This window comes from Cebus imitator, unplaced genomic scaffold (genome assembly GCF_001604975.1).
Source record: "Cebus imitator isolate Cc_AM_T3 unplaced genomic scaffold, Cebus_imitator-1.0 Scaffold6, whole genome shotgun sequence".
NCBI classification, from domain to species: domain Eukaryota; kingdom Metazoa; phylum Chordata; class Mammalia; order Primates; family Cebidae; genus Cebus; species Cebus imitator.
This window is the reverse complement of record NW_016107321.1, coordinates 4386507-4413386: the sequence shown is the minus strand read 5'-3', so window position 1 is coordinate 4413386 and position 26880 is coordinate 4386507. Positions and strand designations below refer to the sequence as shown.

At 40.4% G+C, this 26880-nt stretch overlaps 1 protein-coding gene across 1 annotated transcript in view; it reads left to right on the top strand.

Moving 5' to 3' along the window:
• The window catches only part of SLC22A3 (solute carrier family 22 member 3), a 104781-nt gene that overhangs the window by 59879 nt on the left and 18022 nt on the right, over positions 1-26880 (top strand). Inside the window, exons 3-5 of the mRNA XM_017538035.2 lie at positions 2192-2346; positions 3900-4068; positions 5257-5374. Coding sequence (XP_017393524.1) covers positions 2192-2346; positions 3900-4068; positions 5257-5374 — 442 coding nt within the window. The remainder of the gene's footprint in view (positions 1-2191; positions 2347-3899; positions 4069-5256; positions 5375-26880) is intronic.

The following is a 26880-nucleotide window of genomic DNA, read 5'->3' as shown; positions in this document are numbered from 1 at the left end:
AAAAAAAAAAAAAAAAAAGAATCTAGACACAGACCTTATACCCTTTAAAAATAGATCACAGACCTAAATGACTATAAAACTCCTAGAAGATGGGATAGGAAAAAATCTAGATGATCTTGGGTTTGATGATGACTTTTTAGATACAACACCAAAAGCATGATCCATGACAAAAAGAACTGATAATCTGGAAGTCATTACAATTAAAACTTTCTGTGTGCTGTGAAAGACATTATCAAGAGAACAAATGAAATGACAAGCCACAGGTTGGAAGAAAATATTCACAGAAGGTAAATATTTGATAAAGGACTGTGATCCAAAATATATAAAGAACTCTTAAAACTCAACAATAAGAAAGCAAACAATCCAACTGAAAAATGGGCCAAAGACCTTAACAGATACTTCACCAAAGAGAGTATACAGTTATGTGAAATGATGCTCTACATCATGTATCATCAGGGAAACGCCCATTAAAACAACAATGAGATACCACTACGTACTTAATACAATAGCCAAAATCCAGAACACTGCCAACACCAAATGCTGGCTAGGATGTGGAACAACAGGAATTCTCATTCATTGCTGATGGAAATGCAAAATGGAACAGTGACAGTAGATGACAAAATTCTTACACATTTTTGTAATTCTTTCAAAATAAAACAAACTTTTACTATACGATTCAGCAGTTGTACTCCTTGGTATTCACCCACAAAACTTGAAAATTCATATTCACACAAAAACCTACACATACGTGTTTATAGCAGCTTTCTTCATAATTCTCAAAACTTGGAAGCAACCAAGATTCCCATCAGTAGGTGAATGGACAAACTGTGATACATCCAGACTATACAATATTATTCCATGCTGAAAAGAAATGAGCTATCAAGCCATGAAAAGACATAGAGGAAGCTGATCTGGAAAGGCTGCATACTATACAATTTTAACTATATGACATTTTGGAAAAAGCAAAACTATGGAGACATTTAAAAAAAAGATCAGTGGTTGCTAGGGGGTGGGGAGAGGGAGGGATGAATAGGCAGAGCACCGAGGACTTTTAGAGCAGAGAAACTATTTTGTTAGGTACTTTAATGGTGGATACATGTCATTATACACATGTCAAAACACATAGAATTCACAACATCAAGAGTGAACCCAAATGTAAAGCGTGGACATTGGGTGATTATGATGTGTCCATATGGGTTCATCAATTGCAGCAAATGTGCCACTCCAGTGGGGAATGTTAACAAGGAGAATGCTGTGCATGTGTAGGGGCAGAGGACATAGAGTTCACTCTAGATAAACTAAGGCTACTTCCATCTCCACTCTGCTGACTCAGGCAAGATGCTATATGTACATCTCTTACAGAAATTTTTTATGAAAAAATGTCACAGAATCAAATCTCTTAATGGTCATTGATAGGAAACATTTACCAGCCAATAATTTGACATGTCTATGCTGACCCAATTAACGCCAGACTCTTGGAATGTTATGCATGATACCTTGTTTCTTTCCTAAGCTATTTAATATACTTATGCCAATGGTGAAGATAAAATACAAAATATAAGAACAACTTACATTGGCTGTGAACTTTGTAGTTTATAAAACACTTTCACATTAATGTCTCATTTGATCCTCTCTACAACCTCCCTCTAGAAAAGGGGAAAAAACAAAAACAAGCAAACAAAACCTTAGTTTTGAAGACCTTAGGAATTAACCCGAGGTCTTATGACTGGTAGACGGTTGAGCTGAGATTCAAGGCAAGGTCCTGAGGCCATAATACACCATTGCTCCTTCTTTCTGCCTCTCTCTCCTTTGACTTGACCCATAAAAAACTCTAGAAAGTGTCACATCTGTACCACCAGGGAGACTCTCTGTGAAACAACAGTTGTAAGGAGGGTCATCTTTCAATGGCATCAGAAACGGCAGTCACAAAGGATGTGTTCTGTGCTTTAAATTTTGTAATTCCAGCCTGGGCAACATAGTGAGACCCTGTCTCTACAAAATATTAATATAATATAATATAATATAATATAATATAATATAATATAATATAATATGTTATGTTATATTTTCCCATTGTGTAGAGACCCTGTCTCTATAAAATATTAATATAATATAATATTTTATGTTATATTTTCCCATTGTGTTGAAGAAAATGTTTAAGGAGAGCTCTTTTCTTGTCTTTCTCAAAAAGGTATGGCAGGATTGTCATTTACCTGATATCCTGCCTTGGCGTTGGCATCACTGGGGTTGTGGTGGCCTTTGCACCAAACTTCCCTGTATTTGTGATCTTCCGTTTCCTGCAAGGTGTGTTCGGAAAGGGAACATGGATAACTTGCTACGTGATTGGTAAGACATTGTTACACTATCTTCTCCTCTATTTGGAAACTAGGGCTAGATGGCCAACAAGTGCTAATCAATGTTCCTCTTCCTTATATGTCTGTCCTTTAACAAAGGAGGTTTCACTGCAGCTACAGTAATTATTTCTGCAGATAGGAGAGCTCAGAGGTAGAGTTCTGAGTGCTGTAGAAACTAAAATACCACTTTACTTTGGGAACCAAATATGGAATATTATAAAACACTCGGGTGAACTACTTTTAAGTACTTTTATACTGTTATCATATGGTTTATAGCTTTGCTTTATTAGAAACTAGTTTTTATAAAATCTCAGTAGCTCCTTGAGGCATTTTAAAAGCATTTCCTCTGCACTGTGTTCGGTGGTACCATTGGAGATTACTTTCCTGTGTTCCCAACTCCCCTCTTTGTGAACATGTGGGGAACTTTTTACCATGGGAGAAATGCGTTCTAAAAATGAGAAGTTCATTTGTGATCCTTGGCTGTCTTCTACAGCCAGAAAGTTTGACCTTCTGTGGACAGAAGAAGGGAAAGCTTCGTTTTACTTTTTTCTCATATCCCTTGGGAAAGTCCTGGCTACTCCTTTTGGTTCCATTTGTAGCTCAGGACTAGCCACCTAATTTAAGAGTCCTGGTGGATTTCTGACCAGGAAAATGTGAATTCGCATCTTAGATTTTTGCTGCAGATCTTTACACTTCCACTCTCTTTTGTCACTGCTATACAATCGCCAAGCAGTGCTCATTTTGGAGACCCTTTGAAGATCTGTCTGTGGGCGGGAGAAGGAGAGATTATTAAAGGGATTGGTTGTCACTGTCTGGAGCAGAAAGAATAACCTTCGAATGCAAGGCATTTTTAAGAAGACTCAGCCTAGGTGAATCTTCAAGGTTGTGATCTCAGGGCAGCAATAAAGTAGCTTATACCAGGATAATCCCAGCATAATCATAATAGAAGAAACCAATGAGTGGGAAGGGGCAGGAAAGGCAAAGATTTCAGCAGTAAAATTTCCCATGTGATTTTTACAGCAATATCATGTCAATGAAAAGTACAATGCTGTGGAGAGAATTATCATGTAGTAGAAGTTGTCTTGTGATAATGAAAAGTGTTTGTAGAGTCTAATATTTATAATGAATCTTCTAAGGAGACTAGAATGTACACATCTTTAGAGATACAGGATGAAATATAGCCAGCTTACTATATTTATGTTTTGATAATTACAATTGCCTTTTAAAATAATCATCACTGAAGCGTTCCTAAAACTGATACATATATTCTTTGTATTCTCCTACTATACCTAGAGCAGTGCTGGGCTGGGTGCATAAGAGGAATGTTGCAGGTGCCTGTGATAAGTGGCAGAGGTGAGAGTGGAAGAAAAAGAAAAGTGTCAGGAAGGACATCTCCATCCTTCCTGCAAGTGTGGAAGCCTTCGTACCTGAGCGCTAGCGTGTTTTAACAGTGCTAATGGATATAATAGGTGTAACATCTCTGTATTTGTTTGTCTTAGAGCTGATCTTGTGCTTCTGTGACCTCTTATGTTTGTTTTCCTTCAGTGACAGAAATAGTAGGTTCGAAACAAAGGAGGATTGTGGGAATCGTGATTCAAATATTCTTTACCCTTGGAATCATAATTCTCCCTGGAATTGCCTACTTCATCCCCAATTGGCAAGGGATCCAGTTAGCCATCACGCTGCCCAACTTTCTCTTCCTCCTTTATTACTGGTAATGTGGTTTGATTATCATCATATTTATACTGATTCCACAGAAAGTAGACTCCAAACCAACATGAAAATAAAAGCAAAAAAGGAGATTCTCTAACATCTCCAAAATGACTATGTGCTTTGAGAATTTTTAGAGAATTTTAGGATTTAAAGAGAGTATTCGTTGATGACTTTATTAATTATCAAGAAAGCTGAATTAATAAAATTTCAAAACACTAAATTCTAAGTAGGGTACTGCATTATGTCTTGTTTTGTAATAAATAGCTTCCTAAAAACTGTAAGGCAACAACCATATCTGCCAGTATTTCAACATGCAAATTAAATGCAATGAAATCTACTTGCTTCTTTGTATGTTCCATTAAGCACATTAATATTATTCAGAAATTCTCTGAGGAATAAAGAACTGTTAAGAGCACCAAAACATTACATTATCAAAAAGCTACAGGTAAGCATTTTATTATATATATATATATATATATATTTTTTTTTTTTTTGAGATAGAGTCTTACTCTGTTGCCCAGGCTGAAGTGCAGTGGCATGATCTCGGCTCACTATAACCTCCACCTCTTGGATTCAAGTGATTCTCCCACCTCAGCCATGCCAAATAGCTGGGATTATAGGCATGCACCACCACACCCAGTTAATTTTTGTATTTTTAATAGAGACGGGGTCTCACCATGTTGGCCAAGTTGGTCTCAAACTCCTGACCTCAAATGATCCACCCACCTTGGCCTCCCAAAGTGCTGGGATTATAGGTGTGAGCCACTGTGCCTGACCAGCATTTAATTTTTATTGGAATGAACATATTTTAATGATACATCTAATTTAATTTTAGTATATAGGCAAATCAGTTTACATAAATCAGGTTCCTAAGCTTTTCCTAATATTCACTAAATCTCAATTTCTTTCATATACGGAATCAATATATCATAGGATAGCCTGGTTTTGCAAGAGCAATGTCATGTTAATTATTTTGATGAGCAATGATCCAATTATCAAGCTAGCATTTTTTTCCATCCATTATAACCTTGCAGGAATAATCTGTGTTTCAGGGACCTAGTATCAACTCTCATTGTCTCCTAAATTTGTATCTAATTGCAGGATCCATTTTGATAGAAAAACTCAAAGCAATAGCTTTTAGATTTTGAAATTCCTGGGCATAACTCACAACAGCCTCCTTCTTTGCCAGGGCAGTCCCTGAGTCTCCCCGTTGGCTGATTACTCGGAAGAAAGGAGATAAAGCATTACAGATCCTGAGACGCATTGCTAAGTGCAATGGGAAATACCTCTCACCAAATTACTCAGAGGTAATTTCATTTAGTATGAGTAACAAATGTTGTTAAAGTAGGTGAATTGATTTTGTTGACATTTATGTACTTAATGTTGCTTCTTAAATTTATATACATAATATACATACACACACGCGCACGCGCACACACACATGCACACCCAAACATCTGGGAAATCATTTTCAGTTTGACTTAACTGAAAAAGAAATCTTGTGAAAAATCATATCACATTAAAGAAGAAATGATTATGAAGTTCTATTAGCATTATAGGTAAGGTTAATTGATCGTTTCAGAACCTATTTTAATAATCGCACCAAGTTACTTGAATTATTATACTTTAGTTACTGGAAGCCCATAATACTGAATGATTCATCTCAATTGCACAAACTGTAAAACTTTTTTTGACTTTTAATTTAATCTGAAGTTTTGTTTTAAATTTGACCTTGAAAAAATACTATTTATTCAAACCAGAGCTTGAACAGTAATGTAATATTTCAGCCTTTAAACCCCCATATGCTGGTCTTTCTTCCTTTCCTCTTTTCTTCCTCATTTCCTTCCTTCTTCCAAAAAAGGTTTTTTGGGTGCCTCTGCATCAGTGTGCTAAGAAATGGGGAAGGGCAGGGTGCAATGGCTCACGCCTACAATCCCAGTGCTTTGGGAGGCTGAGGTGGGAGGATTGCTTGAGCCCAGAATTCAAGACCAGCCTGGGCAACACAGCAAGACTCCATCTCTACAAATAGAAAATTTTAAAAACTAGTTGGCATGGTGGCATGTGCCTGTTGCCTCAACCATTCGAAAGGCTGAAGCAGGAGGATCACTGGAGCCCAAGAGTTGGAGACTGCAGTGAGCCAGGATCACACCACTGTCGTCCCGCCTGGGAGACAGTGCAAGATCTCGTCTCAAAAAAAGATAAAACAAACAAAAAGAAATGGGATAAAAATTAAAAGCTTATTTTTTGCCCTTTAGAATATTTGATAGGCACTTAAGGATATAACGTGAATTTAAAGCAACCCCTAAATAATTAGAGAATAGCATATAAATAAAAATATGACAATGCTTTAGCTGCAAAGACTAAGTGATTACAGAATAACAGAAAGGTTGTTATAAAAGGAATGTTAGAGAAAAATTTTTGTAATATATAAACCTTGATTTAAGCCTAGGTTGTCAACATTGTTCTCTTCACAGCATTCAGTTTTATTTCACAGGAACCTTGTGATGAGAACTGGGTTTTGGGAGGTCGTATTGTCCCCTCCCAGCCCCTGAAGCTTGGCCATGAATATTTGGATTTCTGCCTTCTTCCTCTCTCTTATATTAAGTGGCAAGCAGTAGGCTCTTTTCCAAAGGTTTCAACTGAATAGTTGTTACAGTGCAAGTAGGTTAGTGATATACCTTGAGGTTTACAGATCATAAAATGTGTAGTAAAGATAAAGCATGATCTTTTTAAACCACTATGATTAGTCCATCCTTGTCACTCTTTGAGTGAGCACATTTGAGCTGTGTGTTCCTTTTAGGCAAAAATAATATACTCCTGTTTTCCCAGCTTGCACTCATCCATTGACTGTAGTTCTCATAGCTGAGTCAAAGATCTGATCATTTGTATTCAATTTGAATCATCCAGTGAATAATCTCTGCCCTTCGCTCAGCAATATCCTGAAGATATTGCACACAAGCTCTGAGGTAAGCATGTATACAATCCAAACCAAGGTTTAGATCTTAATTTAAAGGTCTAAATACAGAAATATATTTAGGAATACAGAATATAGGAAAGAAAGGAATATAGAAAAATAAGAATATAGAAAGTAGTCTAGAAAAATAGGCATCTAGAAAGGAATACAAAAAAATAAGAATATAGAAAGAAATCTAGAAAGAAATATAAAAGGAATATAGAAAAAAAATAGCTGTGTGCTGGTAGCTTGTGAAGTATAATGTTGGATTGAGCGGGCACATCATGTGTGATAGTGTCACTGAGAGAGGAGCAAGATTCCCTGCAACAGCTGCTTTTACACATCCCATGAGTGTCCAGTTTAGTGCAGCCCCCACAGACCCTCGACCCAACTTTATTCATGACCACTGTGGAGATCATGACAACAGGTAAGTAGTTCAATGTTTCACATGGCTGTGCTTGTGAGAAATCATGAGCTATGGGATCCAGTGGCTTCCAAGTCATTTTAATTTTAATATGGAAATTTCCAAGCATATTCAAAAATTCAAAAAAATAGTTTAATAAATCTCTATGCACATCCCTGAGCTCCAGCAGTTACCAACTCCTGGCAGATCTTAATTTTCCCACACTCCACCTAGTTCCCTCATCCACTAAATGGGAATCAATCCAGTCATCAAAGCATTTCATCTTGCAATATTTTCCTCTAAAGTAGGAACACGTAAACATCTCTGGAACTATGTGTGCACTATCTTCAGGACACTGCTGAATGAGTAGCAAGGACTATTCCTGTGGTTCTTAAAATTCAGTACAAGTAATCACACCTTTGATCCAACTGTGGGGACTGATCCCTATTATGGGAGCAAAGATGGGGCAGCGATACATAAAATATAAATAAAAGCTAATATCAATGTCATTTTCCTAAGAAAAATAGCCACAATTCCTTAATATCAAGTCAGTGTTCCACTTCCCTGATAGTCCTACAATGTTTCACAGCATCTTTGTACATTATACTCCTCCTGAAGTTATAGATTGTGAGTTGTGATCTCTTGGGGCTTATTTAATCCGTAGGTTCCTAATCTTTTTCCTTTCTTTCCAACTTTGGGAGTAAAAAAAAATCCTGGGGTTTTTCCCTTGCAGAGTTTCCACAGTCTAAATTTTGTTTATTATATCTGTAGGATCTTGTAACATGTTTCTCTGTCTTTTACATTTCTTGTCAATTGATAGATCTACAGCTTAATCAAGGTCCGGTTTAATATTTCTGACAAGACTACTTCATAAGTGGCTTAGTACATTTCCATTGAGAGATACCTGGTTGTTGCTTGTCTTTTCTTTTGGAACATTACTTGCCACTGATAATCACTGCCTGGATTTACTAACTCTTCAGAGGTTTCCTAAGGACAGTGTTCTCATCTTATCATGACTTCTTCATTTATTGCTAGAGTACTTATATAAAGACTAATTTCTCCCATCAACTCTTGGTGATCTTGAGATATAGTTCCTATAGGAAAGGTAAGACATATGCATCATTTTTTCTTTTCAAAATAATAAATTGGCTCCCTACATACTCTCAAAGTGATTAATGAGTTGGGGGTTTTTAACTTAAACACAGTGTATATGTTTCAATCCTTTACAGTTGTTTTAGCCTGTTCTCACACTGCTATAAAAACTGCCCGAGACTGGATAATTTATAAAGGAAAGAGGTTTAATTGACTCACAGTTCTGCAGGGCTGGGGAGGCCTCGGGAAACTTACAATCATGGCAGAAGGGGAAGCAAACACGTCTTTCTTCATGTGGCAGCAGGCAGGAGAGGTGCTGAGCAAAGGGGAAAAGCCTCGTATGAAACCATCAGATCTCACGGAAACTCACTCACTATCATGAGAACAACATGAGGGTCACCATCCCCATGATTCAATTACTGATCACCAGGTTCTTCCCATGATACATGGGGATTATGGGAACTGCAATTCAAGATGAGAGATTTGGTTGGGGACACAGCCAAACCATGTTAGCAGTTATTTTAGTGAGTATCCTTTTGGATGCTCAAATTGCTCCATCTTTGGGCAGATGCAGCTTATCCTGAGTCTGCCACCCTCTAGTAGCTTCTGAATACTTCTTTGCTCTTTTAACACGATGAGATTTTCCAGTCTCATCTTGTAAGTTCTAGTCTCACATGTGGAATCACCTGTTTCTCCAAGGGAGCTTTGGGTTTTGAAACATGTCTTCAAACTGAACCTACCCATCTTTAGCCTTTTTAACTGCACAGCATAAGCAGAAAAGCGAAGTGTTATCTTTAAAAGAAGGCTTTAACATTTGAGTTCAAAACACCTTGCTAAGAGCAGAATTCAGCCACATTATGGACCACATCATAGTTTTCCAGGTCAAAGATCCTTATGACCCCACAAGCACTATCTTGTGCAGAAAACCTCTTCATGCCAATGCAGAAGCACTGGCCAGCAGGGTAGGCACTGCACTTGAACTCCAACCCCAAAAATCAGAGCAGGTTCCATTACAGGTTTTGTGCAATGACAAGTATGACCTATATAAATTACTCATATTTTGGTGATTCAAATACATACTGTCCATGTCTATGTTAGGATCGCCTTGAAACCGTATATTTACACAGTTGCTTTCACATTAGCCCACATCCCTCTCTCTAGATACAGTCTCCAGGATGGTCAGGCCCAAGGCTGAAGGGCCCAGCACTCTCTTTCTACTTTTCACAGAGCCTCTCTTCAGTTTTAGAAGAAGTTATCATTGGGTAAATGACTTCATCCTTCACAACCTCTCCAATTCCCACCTCATTGGGTGCCCATTATAGGGTGCAGAGAAGGTTAGAAAGGATTTGAAAGAATCTGTTTGGATTCAAAGCAGCCCTAGGAGACCTGGGAAGTCAGCACTGTCCTCTTGTTGCAAGAGCCTCCTGCCTACCTCAGCCTGTTCCACTGCTGACACAAGAGGTCCAGATATTTTTAGGAGAACCTAAGGACCTAGCTTAACTCTACCCAAGGATGTTCTATATTACAGATCAGCTAAATTCACTACAAACTAAGATTACACCAATCACAAGAGCGTTACTAAGTGAAGGGGAAATATGAAAGGAAAACAGTATGATAGATCTGATCCAACATTCAACCAGGTGCATTCTGAGGATTGTTTATCCTGTAAATCACCTCAGTTACAGTTCACATGGATGTTACTCATTTCATGGGTAAGCAAAATCTGACTCTGTCTCACTGGTTCCTGGGCTTCCATTTGCCCAGGTTCCTGGCTGGCCTCTGGCTCTGTCAAAGAGAGAGCTAGCTCTAGCAGGGAGAAATCCAGGTGAGGAGGGTCCAAGCTCTCCAAACATACAAACACTATAACTGTTATTCACTGAAAGGAAAACTCCAAAAACAAAAAAAACCAATGCAAAACAGTCAGGTGGCTGGAGCTCCTAAAAGGTTAGGTAGAAATTAAAGAAAATCAGTGGATGGGTAGAATTTTAAGCAGTAGGTAGTTACCTAATGCAAAAGGAGGACTAGCTCAGACACCTAGTCTGGGGGTTCTCAGTCTTTCAGCATTTGCATACAATAATTTTTTTTTTTTTTTGAGACAGAGTCTCGCTCTATCGCCAAGCTGGAGTGCAGTGGCGCAGTCTCGGCTCACTGCAACCTCTGCCTCCTGGGTTCAAGCAATTCTTCCGCCTCAGCCTCCCGAGTAGCTGGGACCACAGGCACCTGCCACCATGCCCGGCTATTTTTTTTTTTGTATTTTTAGTAGAGATGGGGTTTCACCATGTTGGCCACGACGGTCTCGATCTCTTGACCTCGTGTTCCGTCCGCCTTGGCCTCCCAAAGTGCTGGGATTACAGGCGTAAGCCACCACGCCCGGCCTCATACAATAATTTTTAAGACTTAAAAAAATTATTGGTAAGTCTACAATAATGACAGCACAGACACAACTATAGCATGACAGTGTCTCACAATGTCTTTAGGAGCATCCACAATTATCCACTGACCCTAGAGAACATGTCAAAGAAGATAACTGCTTTCTGCCCTGGCCACGCCCTCCATTTTGCTCCTAAGGCAAAGTTCTTGTATAGTTCAGTAAATGTGAAATTCTTCTTTGGTAACAGTTTGACGTTATTCCTACTTGTTACTTGTAGTGCCCTGTTTACATCAGGTCACTAACCACTCAATTCAACTTTCCACTCTCATATGATAGACAAGTAATAGTACTGTGTGCATGTGTGAATGATGGACTGAGTAACAATGCTCCTCTGAGGATACGGTCATTGCCCCAGGTGCTGAATGGGAGTGCTTGTCAAAATAAAAAAGAATCAGCAAGTACGTGAGAGTACCCACACTTCCGGTGGTAGTAGACTGGGTCTATTGGTAAGTAATGGAGAGCTGGGATTGTTTCTAAGTAAGCATGAACTGCTATTATCTGTGATAAATTGTATTAATCCCCTCAACTATTCACTCTCTCTCTGTTAGAGGATTTTACAGCCCATTCCCACCCATTGCCACATGACTAACAGCAGTATCATTCTGTGGGCAATACACTTCCCCATCCTGTGTCAGGCTTGGCCACCTGACTTGATTGGCCCCAAGGAGCAGAAGTGGCAGAATATCAATTCAGGGCAGAAGCTTTGAGGGGCATCATGGATTCCTGACAGCCCTCTTGCTCCTTCTGTCTGCCACAAGAACAGCCTATCCCACATCGGTGCTGTTCCTCCAGGGTGGGTCTCAGAAGGAGAGCTGCAGCCTGGAGCAGAGCTGTAGCAGCTGACCTACAGTTGCTGTCAGGCACATGGCCAAGGAAAAGCTATTTCCCCAGTAAACTACTGCTCACTGTATCTGCAGGTACTACAGAGATTTGGGGGTGTCTGTTCTTATAGCCAAAGCTAACTGATGCAATTGGTCATATTACTAGCACAATTGCCAGAGTAGGATTCAACACACTTTTTTGGGTGACGCAGAAGGCATATGATTGTGGTAGATTAGATAGGTTATTGTAATTTCCAAGGGATGGAAATACTTCCTGGCTCCATAGATGTTGGGCATGGCAGTGAAATTGCTTTGGCCTTATGGTAGGTGCAGTGGACTTCCTGTCCTTTGATGTTGGTGTTGACCATGTGACTTGCTTTGGCCAATGGCAGTTGCTAAATGTGATGCAATAGAAGCTTGAAATGTGCTTATGCAGTTACGCTTTATCTCTGTACTTCAGCCATCACCATGAAGAGAATATTCCCAGGCTCACTAGTGGGCTGAGAGACATTCAGAATGGAGCTGATCTAGCAAAGCTTCCTTGACCCTACACTAGCAGGCCCCACCCAACCCACAAACACACGAGCTAAATGAATGCTTACTATTCATGCCAGTGTGGCTAGGACAAAGCAGGCAGAAGAAGGTGGGATAGGCTGTCTTGCTGAGTCTTCTGGCTTTCCTCTTTCTCCCGTGCTGGATGCTTCCTGTCCTTGGGCATCGACTCCAGGTTCTTCTGAGACTTACACCGGTGGTTTACCAGAGGCTTTCAGGCCTTTGGCCACAGACTGAAGGCGGCACTGTTGGTTTTTCTGCTTTTGAGGCTTTTGGACTCAGACTGAGCCGCTTCTGGCTTCCCACCTCCTCAGCTTACAGACAACTTCACCTTGTGATCATGTGAGCCAATTCTCCTAATAAACTCCTCTTCATATATCCACAGGCCCTATTAGTTCTGTTCCTCTAGAGAACCCTGACTAATACAATAACCGACTATGTCAACACTGAGTGAGCTGCCGCTGTCACTGCACTGACCCGAATTATGCAGCTACACAGGGAGTAACTGTGGCAGCACTTCTGTTTCCTTTTCTCTCCCAGGATCTTAAAGGCCTTTATCCTAAAGACCCCTCTTTTCCCCCCAGCTCCCCATACCTCCTGTCTTTGTATGGGATATGCTCATAGAGAATAGTAGATTACAATTCTAGTTAACAAAGAGCCTCTGACACTACAGAACTGAATATGTCCATATTTGTTAGTGATATTTTATCCTATAATGGCTCAATAAACCGTTAAGGTTTGATTGTAGTTTCCTTACTTTTTGGATACCCTTATGGATTGTTTATCGTGAACCTACTGCTTTTAAAATTAAACACCAGATGTTATATCAAGATATGTTCATACACAAACAGGCTCGGGGCAGTTCCCATGGTGGTATGTTTAGGTGACATCAGGAATGGAATTTGAGCTTTCTGATTCCAAAGGGATTCCTTTGGGCCCATCATCAATATAAATGATACCACTTTTGAAATATTTCCAAAACAGAAAAGATTAAAGCCTCATTAGAAAGTGTCCTGCTGATTTTTTTATTACCTTATTTGTCAAGGAGATTTCTAGATCTTAATAGCTACTGTCTTTTCTATAATTTAATGAGCAGTCACACAAACACCAATATTGCTACAGAAAGGGACTTTCCAGCTTTGGGAATATCTGTTTCTGACATTTCCATTCAAAGGGGGATTTTTATAACATAATTTTTGTTCTTCCAAAAGAGGAACCACACCATGATTCCAACTTGCCTGGGGCCCATCAGGGATGGTGGTATTTCAGTTCAATTACAGTGCTGTCTTTGTTAATTGTTGTGTTTAGTTTAGATTTGAAACCTCTCTTTGTAGAATTCATTTCAAAAGATCCAGAGAACATAGTTTAGGCACAGGGAGTGCCTGAGGAGTCTCTAGGGCAGTCCAGTGTTGGAATGAGAAAGGTGGGAGTCTCAAAAACAGTAAAGGTTATTGGAAAGAAAGTCACCGGGGACCCATCTGGTGCTTTCTCCTGACAAGGCTAAATCTACCTCCTCTCACTTGACAGAATGAATGGTGCCAATTCTCCCAGCAAAGCCCTCATCTTTAAAATGACTCATAAAAAATGATAACTGTAGTGTGTGTATCATCACACTCACTTTAATGTAGAATATGTTTGAATGCATAAAACTACACCAGGATACTGGATATACTCAACACAGAATGGAACTTTATAGCCAGCCAATAATTAATTTGATGATACTTCCTATTTTAAAAAATAGCCTGAGTTCTAAAGATGGTGTGTATTTAAATGGATTTCTTTACTTTCCACGTCTTTAACTTTTTGAAAACAAGACTGTATGGCATAAAATGCAAGAACTATTCATGCCGTAATGAGATAGACATAAATATGGTACCAGTTAACAGTGACATCCATAGCATATCAAGAGCCCCAACTTCCTTTCTCAAGCATGGTGCCCAGCACTCATTTCCTTCCACAAAAGGAAACTCAGCCTGGCATCGTCCAGGTCAGTGGACTGTCATTCAACCTGGACAGATATTGAGGGAAGGATATTCCAGAGCACCCTAGAGCTTTAATTGAATTGGAAATTCAGTTTAAAGATGTCTTAAAGAATGAGATTGCAGCCTTGGAGCAGGCTAGGCGGACTTCTAAGATGCCTCATCAGAGAGCAGCATTTGTGCAAGGAACCATGGTGAGCCAGGGCCTTTCCCTCTAAGCACCCAAACTCATCTTCCAGGTTCCCTCTGGGGAGATAAATAATTGGGTTATACCTTTATCAAAATCTTAACTATCTCTGCTGTGCAAGTTTAGCCTTGAAAACTATTTATTAGAACTGGGAAAGGAAAGCATTCTGCATATGGTCCCATGAACTTCCTGCTTTCAATTGTCCCATGAACTTCCTCAATCAATTCTGGTATCTGAGGACATTACTAAAGAGTGACTATATTTACAGAATGCAGGACAACAGAGGGACTCAGGCGGTGTTCAGCAGGGTGGCCAACTGGCCTTGTTAGCCCAGGGCTAGGGAGTTGGGAGTTTCAGAGCTAAAACCAAAAAATGTCTCAGGCAAACTGGGTGGAGTTGGTCTCTCCATGATTGGGTCAGTCCTTGCCTGCCCAGTTATGCTCAGAGGAAGATTACAAATGTCTACACTTGCAGGTGGCACAAGTCCTCCCTGTCCACCCCATGGACCCCAATGCCTAGGAGAAGACATGGGATTTCCCACCTGGCTGGACGATGGGCCTGCGGTCTGCTTGCCAGCCGTTTCTGGGATCAGGGGCAGGTCCGTTGAGCCTGTCCAGTTGCCTGCCAGGCTTCCTCTTTCTTCCCCCACCCCTTCCTCCTCAGAGCCTTGTGTCTTCCCCTGTTCTTCAGCTGGTCCTGATTCCTTGCCCATTTGACTGGGGTTCTGGCCCTGCTTCATTCCTGCCTGCTTCATTCTCAGAAGGCAGGGTTCCATCCTGTCCCCACACATCCATGGCCTTAAAGTAAGATGCTGGTGCTCTCTTGAAGGCTGGACCTGCTCTTCCTAGAGACGGCTCCTGCCAATCCATTTCCCAGACAAGTCCCCAGGCCACAGACAGCAGGGCCAGCCCACAGAAGACACAAGGCCCCCTTTCCCCTAACTGGCCTCTCCATGGGGAGGAACAAGTCCTGTTGCTTAGTTAGACGGAGAGCCAAAGCCCTTTCCTTTCTCACTTACTCTTCTCTCACTGCTACTGGGATCCTGGCAAACTGCATAGGCAGATCCATGTGGCTTATGTCACGGGAGTTCTAAGCTTTGCAAAGTGACATTGGCAGCTGTTCAGTGGTTCATGATTAGTTATGAATCCAGGGTTCCGTGGGCTTCCCTCTTTTCGTTCTCAAAGGCTGGGCTTCCCTTTGCACTTTAGGAACAAGAGTCTTCTCATTTCTACTCCAGCACCCCTCATTAGGCAGAGAAGCATTGGCTTCTTTCCTGCCTACCCTGAGCCCCAGCAGTATTACAGACAAAAGTGAAACACAAGGCAAAACTCATCAGCCACCCAGGCTTGTTTTATTCCATTAATATTGGTTGTTCTCTTTTTTGGGAGTTGTGTAGGCACCTAATTAGATTATTTTAATTCTGGGACCCTCTCTAATAGAAAAGAGGAGTGAGTTTGCCTGTCCTTTTTTCCATTTCAAGCATCTGCCGGAGACGGGCCTTCTGATGCCCCGTCTGGAATCCTCCCACTTTACCAGGGTGAGGGAAGAGGCTCGGCTGCTTCAAGTGTTTTGCTCCTTTGCCAGTTGGCCCATTCTTGCGTTTTCAGCAAAGCCAGTTTCTGCAACACAAATTACTGTGCTTCTTAACTGTGGATAAGTGAGAAAATCCTCCTCTTTGTGAGCGAGCTCTTTCCTGGAGACAATAATGAGTACAACTTCCAGAGCCCTGCGCGGCCAGCAGCCCAGCAGGAGTCCCCAAGTTACTCAAAACCCAGAGCTGTGTTGCTAGACCTTTGACCGACCGGGAAAATTGTCTTTCTTCATTAAATCATCCTAAGAAGAGAGATGTGGCTCAAGGAGAGGTGAAATTCATTTAAATTCCCCAGCGCTAGATTGAACATTGCTGTACACAGTTGTGCCCCTTTCATGTAGATGTAACTGGAGGAAATTGTACTAAACCATAAAGAAGCGAGAAAACACATTGACATTCAATCTCTTGAGGTCCCATCCAAGAAGATGGTAAAAAAAAGGTATCAGGTGCTGGATTTTCATGGAATCAATCCTTCCCTCCCTAGAAGAATTAAAATTAAGATCTGTATCACAGATTGGTGGATGAACGCCTGGGTTGTGTTGGCAAGGCAACACTTCTTCATGAGGAGGCTTCATGCTGAGGACGAGGTAGCCTAGAAACTTCCTTTTCTAGATAAGGGGGGAGTAATGTGGATTCTTCAGTGTGTTCTGATAGCCATTGTTACTTCTTTGTACTTTTTTGAGTCTTTACATCTCTTCCTGCTACATTTTAAAGCATTTTTATAGTGTGTAATTTAACTTAATAAAGTATTTTATGGCAAAAAAAAATATGATGGTGGGTTTCACGCACTCATACAAACAGCATGAGGCCCACGCAGTGCAGAGATGGCTAGATTACTTGGTTTGGGAAAAATAGCATGGACCTGCTCTGTTTTCTTTTTTCTCCGAATTTGGTGCTATTTGAGAGAAGGAAATGTAATTTCATATACAGAAAGGCAAACAACTGAGATAGTGTTTGTAAGGTGCCTGAATAAAGGAGGTGTTAACGGGTGGTGAAGTCTTTTTATCCTTTGCAGGAGAAGAACTTAGATGATATTAGGGAAAATGGCCAGAACTAAGGATGTTTTTCTGCTACAGGAATCTTTTGTGTAACAGCAAAACTTTGTCACCTCCTTTAGTGATGAACATAGAGGGTGAGCAGAGAGGGAACCCTGGACAAGTGGACTGTGATGTTCTTGTTAACATATTCCTGTCTCCCAGCTGCTGTAACTTCAGCCTGAGAGTTGTTAAAAGAATCCGTCCCAGTAGGCCAGATCCTAAAGATTATGGAGTTATTGCAAAGGTCCACAGACCATTAATAACCAAGCCTTATCTGTTGAATGAATTAATACATCTTGGATTAAAAAATATACTTTTTTCAGATAAAATTAAATACAGTTATACTTAATAATCAGCAACAAATTGAAAAGTGTTATTAAATCATAGTAAATTTATGTCATTATGTGGTCTCAAAGAACTGAAATGGAGAGCACAATTCCTGTCATGTGGGCAATTTTTAAATTTTTTTGACGTTAATCAGACATCCTCATACTCAAAAAGAATGAGTCGCAGTAAAGCACAAATAAGGTGTCTCCACCTGTTGCTGAGTCTTGACAAACCTAGACTTCATGGCAACAACTTCTAAGATCCCTTCATTTCTTCCATTCAGTAAAATACACTTCCGTTCACCTTATATATATGGGTGTGTGTATATATATATGTGTGTGTATTTGTGTGTGTGTGTGTACATATATACATATATTTTGAGATGGAGTCTCGCTCTGTCGCCCAGGCTGGAGTGCAGTGGTGTGATCCTGGCTCACTGCAACCTCCACCTCTCAGGTTCAAGCGATTCTCCTGCCCCTGCCTCTGCCTCCCGAGTAGCTGGGACTACAGGCACATGCCACTACACCCAGCTAATTTTTGTATTTTTAGTAGAGATGAGGTTTCACTATCTTGGCCAGGCTAGTCTTGAACTCCTGACCTGTGATTTACCCACCTTGGCCTCCCAAAGCACTGGGATTACAGGGTTGAGCCACCGTGCCTGACCAAGTTCATTATATGTTATCTTGCAGTGACTTTAGGGACAAATTCTACATGTTAAGTTGGGTGGATTGAGTGCTATGGCTCCTAACTCTACTGTCTCTCAAAGGTGAGTAGAATGGGTTAAGTACCATGGTTCCCAATTGCCTTACTGTCTCTCAGAGGTGAATCTTGGTCTTTTCCTGCTTACATTGCAGAGCCAACACATCACAAATAGTTTAGAACTTGAGGAAGACTGAGTAAGGCTTATGGAATACTCAGCACAATCAGATTTATGGCACAGAATGAAACAGAGATTGAACATTTACACGCATTTTGATTAGTATGTGTGTTCAGCCAGGCTTACACAGTTCTCTGTGAGACCTGACCCAGACATATTTTTCTAAAGACATTTCAGGTATTCCCTCTGCAGTTCATAACGGTTTATACACTGCATGGATACAGGCTGCTCTAAAGTTAGCAAAGGACAGATTTTTGTCAATTGAGTGAAGCATCGACGTCATGTAGGCTTGCTGCCCTGCCCTTTCTTTCTGCAATTGTGTAAACGGCTTGGTACACTCTGTTGTCTAGAAATAGCCAGCCTCAAAATTTCAACGAGTTGAGTATTAATTACTGCAGTGAAAAATTTCTCACATTAAAAGCAGAATCACAGAATTCTTATTTGGTCATCACATGTTTAGAAAAACTATTTTAATGTAACTGACATGAGGTTGTCCCAGAAATGAAAGTGTATTGATACACACAATGCGGCAGTCACTTCTCTTCATTTGTTCCTCCATTTATTTAGCAGATAGTTACCAGGCGCTGTATTCAAGGCATCTACTTTATTTAATCTCAGTGTAATGTTCACTTTCAACAATGTCTCCCCAGTTGCATTCAAGATGTCTTCTATTTTCTCTAATTCTCTATAGTTGCTTTTCTTTTTCCCTTTTTCTCTTTTTGAGCTGTTTTCTGTCTCTCCCTACTGATAATAGGTTTTTATTTAACTATACTTACTTTCATCATGTAGATATGCACAATAGAATTAAACATGAAGTTGAAGAACACATTGAGTCTTATGTGGAATGTCTGGAAATCACAAGTGTATTTTAATTTTGATTGATGTACACATAGATATTCACACTGAAATCTAGGTAGGGTAAGTACAGCTGTTAATTATGGAAACTAGTCTGTATATTTGTTAGAATATGATAAATCAGGTCACAATTCAAAGCTAGAATAAATAGTGAACACAATGTAACATTAGTGCAGATTAATTACCGTGGCCCAGAGACCAGCCATGAGACATAACATGCTTCGCTGTCAACAACATTCAGGATTGCAGTTCCAAAGATGGTGTGTGCTGCTTGGCTTATGGCTGGTACATAAAAGGATCTCATCTATCTCTAAATGTTCTGCCTTAAACAGCACAAGGGATGTACCAGTGAACAATGAGTTACCATATGCACAAATATTCTGCAAATCAAAAACCAGAAAAGTAAGCAACTCGCAAGTTCCAAAACTGATTAAATGATTGTGAGATTTATTTTGAAGTACATCTAAACTGATCTTCAAACTCTTCGGCTACATCTGAATTTCTCTGGAATATTTCTCAGCATTCTCAAATGAAACCAAGGGCTTTCTGAGCTATGTAAGGAAGGCAAAATCTGGATATTTGACAAACTTGGAAGTACTGAAAATGGAGCAGATTCTGAGATGATATCTAAGTGACTCTTTGTCACTTAGACTACATGGTTTTGGTTCTTGTTTTTTTGGGGGGAGTGTTGAGTTACTTAGGGCTCTGTGCATGGCTCAGACATCATTGGACTGTGCAACACTGGTCTCATGTCCTGCTTGATTGTCTTTCTTTTTTTATTATTGTACTTTAGGTTCTGGGGTACACGTGCAGATCATGCAGGATTGTTGCATAGGTACACACATGGCAATGTGGTTTGCTGCCTCCATCCCCCCGTCACCCACATCTGGCATTTCTCCCCATGTTATCCCACCCCAACCTCCCCACCCTCCCACCCCCGCTGTCCCTCCCTTGGCCCCCGCCAACAGACCCCAGTGTGTGATGCTCCCCTCCCTGTGTCCATGTGCTCTTATTGTTCCACACCCGCCTATGAATGAGAACATTCGGTGTTTGATTTTCTGTTCTTGTGTCAGTTTGCTGAGAATGATGGTTTCCAGATTCATCCAAATCCTTACAAAGACCATGAACTCATCATTTCTTATGGCTGCATAGCATTCCATGGTGTATATATGCCACATTTTCCTTGTTCAGTCTATCATCAATGGGCATTTGGGTTGGTTCCGGATCTTTGCTATCGTAAATAGTGCCGCTACAAACATACGTGTGCATGTGTCCTTATAATAGAATGATTTATAATCCTTTGAGTGTATACCCAGTAATGGGATTGCCAAGTCAAATGGAATTTCTATTTCTAGGTCCTTGCTTTTCTTCTTCTCTGTCTCATCTGTCCCCACTCTTTCCCTGGTAGATTCCCACTCTAATGTGTCTGATTTATGCTTTTGCTATTAATGTGTCCTTATGAAGTGGAGCATGCTGTGCATATTCAGGTGATATAAATGGAATTGTGCCACTCCAGATCTTGTATTTCTTACTTTTTCACTTGACCCTGTGTTTTAAGTGTCTATCCAACTTGCTTATGTGTGAATGCATTGCTTCCAACTCATGTGTGATTTTCATTAATGCACACTTGCTGTGTCTCTGATCACCATCTTCCTAATGATGAGCACCTGGGTTGTCTTCAATAATTGTAATCGGTGTTTTCATACATGTCCCCTTCTGAGCGTTGTAAGGTTCTCCATGGAGTTCAGGGCCTGGAAGCAGATCCCCTGGGTCCTGGTATGCAGGCAAGCTTTGTACCATGAATAATACCAGCTTGCTTTCTGTGTCTACCCCATTAGTGGGACCTGTGTTTCCCTTTTGTCCACATCTAGATTTGGTATGCTCCAGTTTCCTAATTTTACCAGCCCCCGGAGTGCTTTAAGTTGCACATCTCTAGTTACTGGGGAGATTCCGGGTAACTTCACTGGAGCACATGGAAGACAGAAGAAATTGAAGGGCAACCAGGAGTCTCCCAGAGGCAGGGACCAGGTCAGAGCTAGGATGACGACAAAGCACCCTGAGCATGCAGCATTGGAAGAGATACTTGTGGCCCAAGTTGATGGGGAAGGTTGAGGGCAACACAGAGACACCACTGCTGGCTTGCCAAGAGAACATGCAGGAAACATGGAGAAAATGAGGGAGATCTCCATTTTCCTGAGAAAAGGGCTGGAGGAACATAGGTGGCATCCAGCCCTGGCAACTGGCTCTTTTAGAATGTAGCCCGGGACTTGCCCCAGTCACCCTTGCCCTGAGCACTGGGTGACCGGGGCTGATGTCACCCTGGCTGTCCCTGACCTGTGCAAAAAGCACTGCCAACTCAGGACAGTGGCAGGAGAGTTTTATGTGCCCAGGCCCCGCAGGAGACACCTGCTGGGAATCTAGTGGGACAAGGTTGCAGTGACCCTGGAATCCTGCTCACACCTAACGGCTGGAACACTTCCGTCAGCTGGCGAGTGGACAAGTGGTCTGATGAGCTCATATGGTTTTGATTATGATGTTAAAGACCATTGAATTATTTCCCGTTTAACTTATTCCCAAAGCATTCAGAGGACTGAGAAGAAGTGATGGTAAGAATTGTTCGGGGCAGGAGTGTGTGGTTTGGATTTTTATTTGTGATAAACAGAGAATTTGTTTGAATTCACTCAAACTTGCCTTTTTTCTCCTTTCAAAACAACTTTGGCTGACCAGTGTTTTATAGACACTCAATTTGCCTCTTCATGGAACTTAAAATTTGTGTCCATACACACTTACCATAGTTTCAGGCACTGAGCATTTCAAAAACATGATATTTAGAACCTTTCTGTTTCCGTGATGACTGCTGGCATGGGTGCTGCTGGAGCGTTCGATGACGGGTTGGATTCAGTCCACGCAAGTTTTGATGCATATTCTCTTAATTTCTGAGCCTTTAGCGTTAGAGTTTTAGAACTGAGAGTACATTCTCTCCTTTTTTCCTTTCTCCTCTTACTTCAGCAGGCTCCCCTCCCTGCTCCGCACACAAAAACAAGAAATAAAAATAAAACCCTCTCAGCTTTGCTTTTAAGAAATGAAGAAATGTTCCAACATGTAATCCACAGCTGCAATCCATTAACGTTTGCCAATACTGAGGCTGCCCTCTGGGTCCCTCCTGGGACTGCATAGATAGAGGCCCATTTGCTGTTCTGGGCAGCATGCCCAATCATCTAGGAGGTGGGGTACTGGGGCACTCTTTCAGGCCAACTCAAAATAATGGAATAAAATATCTTCTCCATTGAGGGCCTCACTGAAAGAGCCACCTGGGCTGCAGGTGACCAGACTCACTGGGTGTAGCGTGGTAGCTCCTAACCACATGTGCAGTTGAACAGTGGAGACATGGTAAGTCTGAACCAAGATGTGCTGTCAAGTAAACTGTATGATGCATTTCAAAGATTTAATAGGAAGCAAAGAATATAAAATCCCTCATCAGTAATTTCATATTAGTTATGCCTGGAAATGATAATGTTTTGGATACACTGGATTAAATGAAATGTATTATTAAATTAATTTCCCCTGTTTCTCTTTATGTTTTTTAATGTGGCCACTAGAAAATGTAAACTTGCTTGTGTGGCACACTATATTTTCACTGGACAGCACTGGTCCAGAGGACTGGGATTTATTTTTAACGATTTTAATAAACATCAGACATTCTTGATAATTAATATAGATATTTCTTCATCATATGATCTCTTGGATGGTAAATATTTTATCTACTCTTGTTTTAAAGGATAAGGAGGTTTCCAAAATTTGCCCGGTACTACAGATAATTTGGCAAATTCTTGTTTATGGGTACCAGATAGTGCTGTTTCCACCCAGAAGCTGGCTATAGCTCCGTAATGTGAGATATTTACTCCTGGCCATTCTGGACTGGAGCTCACCTAATGAGCTCATCATCCACTGGGAGGTGGGATGGAAGGACATGGGCACCTCAGCCGTCACCGCTGAGCTTCCTCCCAGCCTTGCCAGGCCCTCTGATTCCTGATGCTTGCCTCTAAGACCAATGAGTACTTTAACTTTTGAAGGTGGTTTCTGGTCCCCCCAAGCAATGAGCCAAAAGACCTCAAATAATATTTTAATCACACCGACTTCTTAGACATGAAAAATTTCTACAGAGCAAAGCCTTTAGGGAACAATCATGACACATTCACCGAATATATCACAGTATTACACTCAAGAGAAGATAAGTTTTCTTTCTCATCGATTGTCATCTTTCCTTGTGAAATACGGCAACTGACGAAGAACTCTCCTATTAAGAACAACCAGAGGAAATGGCAAGGCTAGACAAGCAACCACTAACACTGTCCCCTTCCCCCTGCCCATGGTAGACTCTGTAGCAAGACTGTTTCTCCCTCCAGCGCCCAGGATTCCATTTCTTCACCCAGAGCTCCAGGTGGAAGTAAACAATGGGAGTGAGCCCATGAGGTGGGATTGTTGTTCCTTGACTCTTAGTGCTTCTCATGCTAGTCTCCTGGGGATGTGGTTAAAATGCAGATTCTCTCTAGATCTGGAGCAGGGCTTGCTCAGCAGGTTCCCAGGAGAGACTGATGCTGCTGACTTGTGGGTCTTACTTTGAGTTGCAAGGCTCGATACGTGGTATTTGCTGGTGTGCACATTCATGAAAAATTACCCTGCCTTAAGCATGGTAGATCCACAGTGCCAAATTAATATTAAATACATCTCATATACTTAAGAAAATTCAACATAAACAAATCAATTTCTTAAAAAAAAAAAAGGCAGAGCAACCATTCTCTTTATCTGAGCACCTTTAAAATTATCTCCCTTTATGGGTTACAGCATTAGTTACTAATTACCAAAGGAAAAAGTACTGGGTGAATTACCACCTGGAAGCAAAGTAACTCTCGAATGTTATAAAACATAATATTAATGTTGACAGCTTCTTTTACTAAATATGACATATCACATGCCGGGATGTGTGTGTGTGTGTGCGTGTGTGTGTGTGTGTGTGTGTGTAGGTGCATATGTATATACATATACACACGTGTATGTATCTGTGTCTATGTATACATATCTATGTATCTACATAGATTATTTAAATGAATTTTCTAAACACTAATAAGATGTGATTTGATAAATGAATAATATTGAATAATAATATTTAAATAATACATGAATATTATTATTTTCATGCTACTGATGAGAAAAGTAACATGCTAGCAAAAAAGTATTCTGAGTAGAATATCATGTCTAGCCTGACCCTGTCTTTTTTTTTTACCTGAGACCAGTACTCCATGTAGGGAGCTCTAAACATCATATTTATAACAGATGGTTATTTAGAATGCCTTTCTCTTCTTTGGCAATTTAAATTAAGATGTCAACTTGAAGAAATGTTTTAAAAATGTTGCAAAAGAATTGCAAAGAGAGCTGAATTAATCAAAGAAGGACAAATAAAGTGTTCTTTTAATATGGAGTACATCACTGTTGATGGAAAACACAGTCTTAGCAGAATTAAAAGATAATCAAAGAGATGGATAGGGCAAATAGCAATTCAGCTCATTAAATAAGTACAAGGAAACTGACCTCTGCAGTTTAACCTTGAGCAATGCCGTTTCCTATGAGCAGAGTGTCATTACACAGCAGCAAGCCTCCAAACAGACAGTGTTACCCAGAACATCACCCTTTTCTCCCTTTGCTTCAAATCAAAACCAGCATTCCCCATTTAGATGGCACAAAGGGTAAGACAAAATGGGACACCAAGTGAGATACTGTTGATTCTGTTTCCATGAAATTCTAGAAAAAGCAAAACTGTCATGACAGAAAGCAGATCTGGCTTTTCAGGCCCCCGGGTGGGGGGAGGAAAGTGACTTCACTGAGACACAAGGAAACTTTTGGGGATCATGGAAAGGGTCCATACCACAATTGTGGTGGTAGTTATAAGACCATATATTTGTTGAAAGTCTTCAAAGTATGCACTTAGAATTGCTGAAGTTTATTGTACATAAATTATATGTAAATATAAAGTGCATGTAAATGGTATGTGAGATAATAAAGCAGTTTTTTAAAAACATATGTAATAACCTGGTATAGCACTTTGTTTTCTTTGTGTCTGACTCAGGCAAAATTTGGTAATCCTCTGACAACAGAAAATCAGCACCGCTATAGAGCTAGAAGTTATTGCAAAAGAATAACAGTGGCAGCCGCCAAGATTTTCCTGGATGAATTCCATCTAAGATACGGTTGTAAGAATCTCAAGATTTTTGGGTGCCTAGAAAGTGGATTATCCTTCAGAACATCTGCGTCACTCTGGAGATGTTAGTAAATCAAAGAGCAGCTGGATTTGTCCTTAAATGTAGCAAAATACGTACTTGCTTGGAAGTACTCTTAATCCTTTCATTCACTGGAAAGGGAAGATTGGTTTCATGGTCCTGCCTCCCTTCATTTGTTATCAGCACCTGGTATTTTTGTGTGTGTGGGGGTAGAGGATATATATGAGGCAGTAAACTTGTGGTCTGGAAAAGCAGACCACAAGTTTACTGTTTTAACTCCTAAATGTTTGAAATTAAGACTAATACCAAGTATTTTTATGGAGTGGATTGGAAAATAGAAGCAATTATTTTAACTATTCACTAAAAAATATTTTGCCTAAAATATTCAGTTATTAAAGCAAAAGCATTGTTCTGGATTGGATTCTTCAGATAATTCTGCTTTTGGCAACAAGTAACAGAAAACCAACTTAAAGAGGTTCGGACAGTAAGGACATTCACTGGCTCATGTGTCTGGAATTCTAAAGACAGCAGCATTCAGAGTTGGCTAGACCAGGGTCTCAACAATCTTATTAAACGATGGTTTTCTTCCCCTCTCTCCACTCGGCTGACAGGACAGCTTCATCTTAAGACTTGTCGTCCATCTGTATAAGATGGACTGCTAAGATGTATTTGAGCCCACAATTTCCTCATTCATTCCTTGAAGGAAGGGAGAAAAGATTTCTTCAGGAACTTCTGACTTAAGAGCAATGAAGGACTTTCCCAGAAGTCCATTTCTCATTGGCCCAAATTGGGTTGCACACCCATTTCTCATTGGTTCAAATTGGATCACGTGTTCGGTCAGTGACATGAAGGATAGGATTACCCTAAGCTAATCAGGCCTCCCCCTACAACTGGAAGCAGAGTCAGCTCCCATAAACATATGAATTGATGGTTTGGGGGAGTGTAGTAAAAGAGAAAGGAATCATCAATTAGGTACACTGTGTCTAACTTAAGTCCATGACTAAAAGTGAGCTATTTTTTTTTTGTTACAAAAATAACATAGGCTTAAATTTTAAGAGAATAAAATGATACAGCATACTTGTAAACAATAAATATTATATTCTATGTACTGCAGACACATTACAGCATAATGGTTAAAAATACAGAATTTGGTATCAACCTTCTGGTTCATTTTCTTACTGACTGTCCTTCTTGGGATAGGTACGTAGCTGTTCTCCACCTCAACTTCTTCCTCTCTGTAATGGGAATGATAGCAGTATCTGTATAAGTTCCTCCAGCACTAAGCCTCCTCATTCAGGGGTCAGCAAACTACAGCTTGCAGATCAGATATGCGGGTAACCTGTTTTTGTAAATGAAGTTTGTTGGAACTCATTTATGTATTGTCTATGACTGCTTTCACACTACAATGTTAAAGTTAGGTAGTTCCAACAGAA